This window comes from Mastomys coucha, chromosome X (genome assembly GCF_008632895.1).
Source record: "Mastomys coucha isolate ucsf_1 chromosome X, UCSF_Mcou_1, whole genome shotgun sequence".
Taxonomy (NCBI): Eukaryota; Metazoa; Chordata; class Mammalia; order Rodentia; family Muridae; genus Mastomys; species Mastomys coucha.
In genome coordinates this window covers 103,830,564-103,834,384 of record NC_045030.1, presented here as the reverse complement: position 1 = coordinate 103,834,384, position 3,821 = coordinate 103,830,564, and the positions used below count along the sequence as shown (strand labels likewise).

Here is a 3,821-nt window from a genome sequence, read left to right as displayed (position 1 = left end):
AAGAAAATCGGAATGAATCTCCCAATACTCTGTCTTATGCTCAGCTATTTCCTAAATTCTACCTAAATGAGGACAGGCACCGACTGCTCTATTTTAACAAGCTGTACCTTGCATCGAAACTCCAATCTAAGTGTCATACAAGCCTTCCTCACCTCCTCCCTTCCTCTTCCCATGCCTTACTTGATCTGGAAACACCAATATAGCTTGATCCCTGATCCTGTCTCAGGATCAGAAAGAAAAATACTAATTCATCTCCCTTTCTTTCATGATCCATTGCAAAGATCAACTTCTTGGCCTAAGGGCAAGGCCTTCCCTCTCTCACAACTTTTTAAACATCCTGCTAGATTCAGCTAAATAGGGCTGGCCTCTCTTACAGGCAAAATCCTTCAGTGAAGGACTTAGACTGGGCTTGAGTACATAGAAAATATACTCTAACTGCTCTCAGCTGACACCCCACCTAGTCCCACTTTGTAGATGGTAGAAATGAAAATCTTTGAAAAGAAATGTAATCTGAGGTTCTTGTTTCTCTAGGTCCTCTCATTCCTGCTCCTGGGCTTGATGTCCATGATGATCCCCCTATGCCGGGACTTCGGGGGCCTTATCGTTGTCTGCCTCTTCCTGGGCCTATGTGATGGCTTCTTCATCACCATCATGGCTCCCATTGCATTTGAGCTGGTTGGACCCATGCAGGCCTCGCAGGCCATTGGCTACCTCCTGGGCATGATGGCCCTGCCAATGATTGCTGGGCCCCCCATTGCAGGTGAGGCTAATCTCTGAGGAAGGTATGTGTCTTGTTTTCCTTTCAAGGGCCTTAGCTCTTTGGAGTACCTCTGCTTGAGGACTCTTCCCCTCTGATTCTCTGTATAAACATCCTCGTTGGAATGCATGAAACTCCTGATGGAAGAGGTCAAACATACTACATGGGCATGGGTTGTCCAATGCTGTATATGTTTCCCTAGGATTTTCACTGTAGACAGTGCGGCCCCTTCCAGAGAGCAGAGAAAAAAAAAGTACAGTTAGCCTTCTCAATCACTGTGTAGCACAGGCTGAACTGGAACTCACTAAGCTGGCCTCAAATTCTTCATCTTCCTGGTATTTAGACTTTACTCATCACACTGACTTTAGTCTAACTTTCTCTTTACTCTCTCCACAGTCAAGTGGTTAATTTCAAGGTAGTTAGGTAAAAGAGGTAAAATAAGAAAGTTGGCCCTGATTTTACCAAAACTTATAGTCACTCTTCACTTCCTGCTCTTCACCTACTGGCTTTGGAACGGAACCCATAGTAGAGATTTAATTGAGGAAATATTCTAGGATGGGCAAAATGCTGGTGTGACAGCTCAGTCTCCAAATTTCTCTGTCCATCCTCCCAGAAGGACATAATGAATACTCAAGGATCACCAGCAACCAGAAAGGTAGTGAAGAGAGAAAGAACTTTGCCTTCTTTTCAGGGGTTTCCTGGAAACATCAGCTCTTTGTTTACCTCTTCTAGGCTTGTCAGATGAGCTAATTCAATAAACACCCCTCAAACACTGATCATGTCCAAGGCATTGTGAAGACACTGTGTGAGGGTAGTGAATCTTCCACTCCAGGCTCTTGTGCAGTAAGAACACTGTCTACCTGGAGAGAAGCCTCTCCTCAGCCAGAGGACCAGAGAAACAGGGTTCTGTCCATCTTCCTTACTTCCTGAGTAAACAATAGGGCAAGGGTTCTCTTGCATTTCTTGGGTAGTATCTCTGGACTCATGTGCACAATGTGTCTTCTCCCATTAGCTTCTTAGGTAAGCTTCTCCTGTCAAGCACATACATGGTATTTGCAGCTGGAAGAACACAAAGGACTCATGCACACATGAACTAGAAGAAGTTACACATGTATTCAGCTTCCTCCTAGGGCAACTGGAAGTCCTGAGAAAGGGAACTTCAGAGGAAAGGCCAACAGGAGGGCCGGCAAGATGGTCCGGCCTGTAAAGGGCTTGCCATGCAAGCCTCTGGATCTAAGTCTTCTCCCTGGAACACACATAAACGTGGAAAGGGAGAACCAACTCCACAACGTTGCCCTTCAACTTTCACATTACCATCATGTCATACATATGCCCACACGTATCACATACACAATAATAGATCAATAAAATGTAAACTAAAACAGGAGTTCAGATGAATTGCTCCACAAGGACAAAACAAGGGTGGAGGGAGCTGGGCTGGGGACTTGCACTGTGAACCATTCTCTGGAGACTTTTCAACTCAATTCCTTTATAACACCAGCCCTAGGAGTGACTGAAAGGTGGCAGGTAGCTTAATGAAAGACAAACATGGAAACTTTAAAGAGAAGTTTCTTTGGCGTCTCTGATAATGAGAATTCACTTCAGGCAATAGCCTTGAAGTTGAGAGAGTCCCTGAATCAGGGCAGCATAGGCCAATGCTCTTGAAAGGCACTAGAATGCTCCCCCTCAAGAGAAGAGAGACATATTTCTGGATTGCATGGGGAAGCTAAACTAATCTCATGTCTCTTGACCCTCTCAGGCCTTCTTCGAAACTGCTTTGGTGACTACCATGTGGCCTTCTACTTCGCGGGTGTCCCCCCAATCATTGGAGCTGTGATCCTTTTCTTTGTCCCCCTGATGCATCAAAGGATGTTTAAGAAAGAGCAGAGAGATTCCAGCAAGGATAAGATGCTGTCCCATGATCCAGACCCCAACGGAGAACTGCTGCCAGGCTCCCCAACTCCTGAAAAGCCCATATAATGCCTCTGTCTTGCCATTGTGTTCTCCTCCCCTGACCCCGACCCTCATCCTACCCTGCTCAGCATTTACATTTTTGCCACCAGCACACTTGTTCCCAAACCTGTGCACACAGCATTTCAGCCACCTGACCATCTCCTCTGAGCCAATGCTCTTGGTGTTCCAAACTCATTAACCAAATTCTCCCCATGAATGCCTTGAAACTTGCCAGGCTCTTCTCCCAGGATCTGGGAAAGCGTGGGATAACCTGCTGGCCTTTGGATCCTCCCCCATATACTTTCTAACTCTTTAGGGGGAGGACAGGGATGGGACCTCTGGCCCCAGCTTGTTAGTCACCCACTACAGTCAACTGCCAAAGGTGCTACTGTGTCCCCAGAACCCAGTGAGACAGGCCTAAGCCTCTGTTTGCTGAGGAATTTGTTGCCATCCATCCTTGGGAGCCATTTGGGTGTTGTGGGAAGGAAGGCCAAAGAAGACCAGGAGCCTTGTTTTGCATCAAAGCTCCTGAGGGCTCTGAGGCACCCCATCATACGGTTGGTTATCCATCTGCTTCCCTTTTCCTTTCCTATTATTTTCTTTCTTCTGCCTCTTCTCCATTTTCTTCCCTTCTATTCCTTTTTACTATTGTCATGACACATAGGTGCTTGGAGAAAGGAAGGACCCAGAGCTTGAGCCAATCCACTTCATTTTGGCCCAGACCATCCCTAATATTAGCATTAATACTGCTCATCTCAGGCTGAGCAACATCTCACTTCTGGGTTCAAACTGATATAGACTGGAAGAGAAGGCTATCGCATAGGGATGGGATCTTAAACACTACAGAGTTCCATGTGCCAGTCACTGATTTTGACAGATGAACCAAGAGGCCTTCCCAGTTTCCCATCCTTGTAGCCACCTGTCAAATGTGAAGAAACTCCTCTCATCTCACCAAACACAGGAGGAATGATGTCAGCACACTGGCATTGGGGGAAGTGCTACAGTTAATGACTTGGGGAAGGACCAACTCCTCTATCTCTGATTTTTCATAACAGGTCAATATTTCCACCTGGTCCAGGCCAAGAAATGAACTGTTTTAGGAAAAAAAAAC

General features: G+C 46.1%; 1 protein-coding gene across 1 annotated transcript in view; it reads left to right on the top strand.

Moving 5' to 3' along the window:
* Window positions 1-3,608, top strand: part of Slc16a2 (solute carrier family 16 member 2) — a 123,768-nt gene extending 120,160 nt beyond the window's left edge. The window contains exons 5-6 of the mRNA XM_031366269.1: window positions 532-760; window positions 2,517-3,608. Of these exons, the coding sequence (XP_031222129.1) occupies window positions 532-760; window positions 2,517-2,737 (450 nt within the window). The 3' untranslated portion in view covers window positions 2,738-3,608. The remainder of the gene's footprint in view (window positions 1-531; window positions 761-2,516) is intronic.
* Window positions 3,609-3,821: the final 213 nt, after the last annotated feature.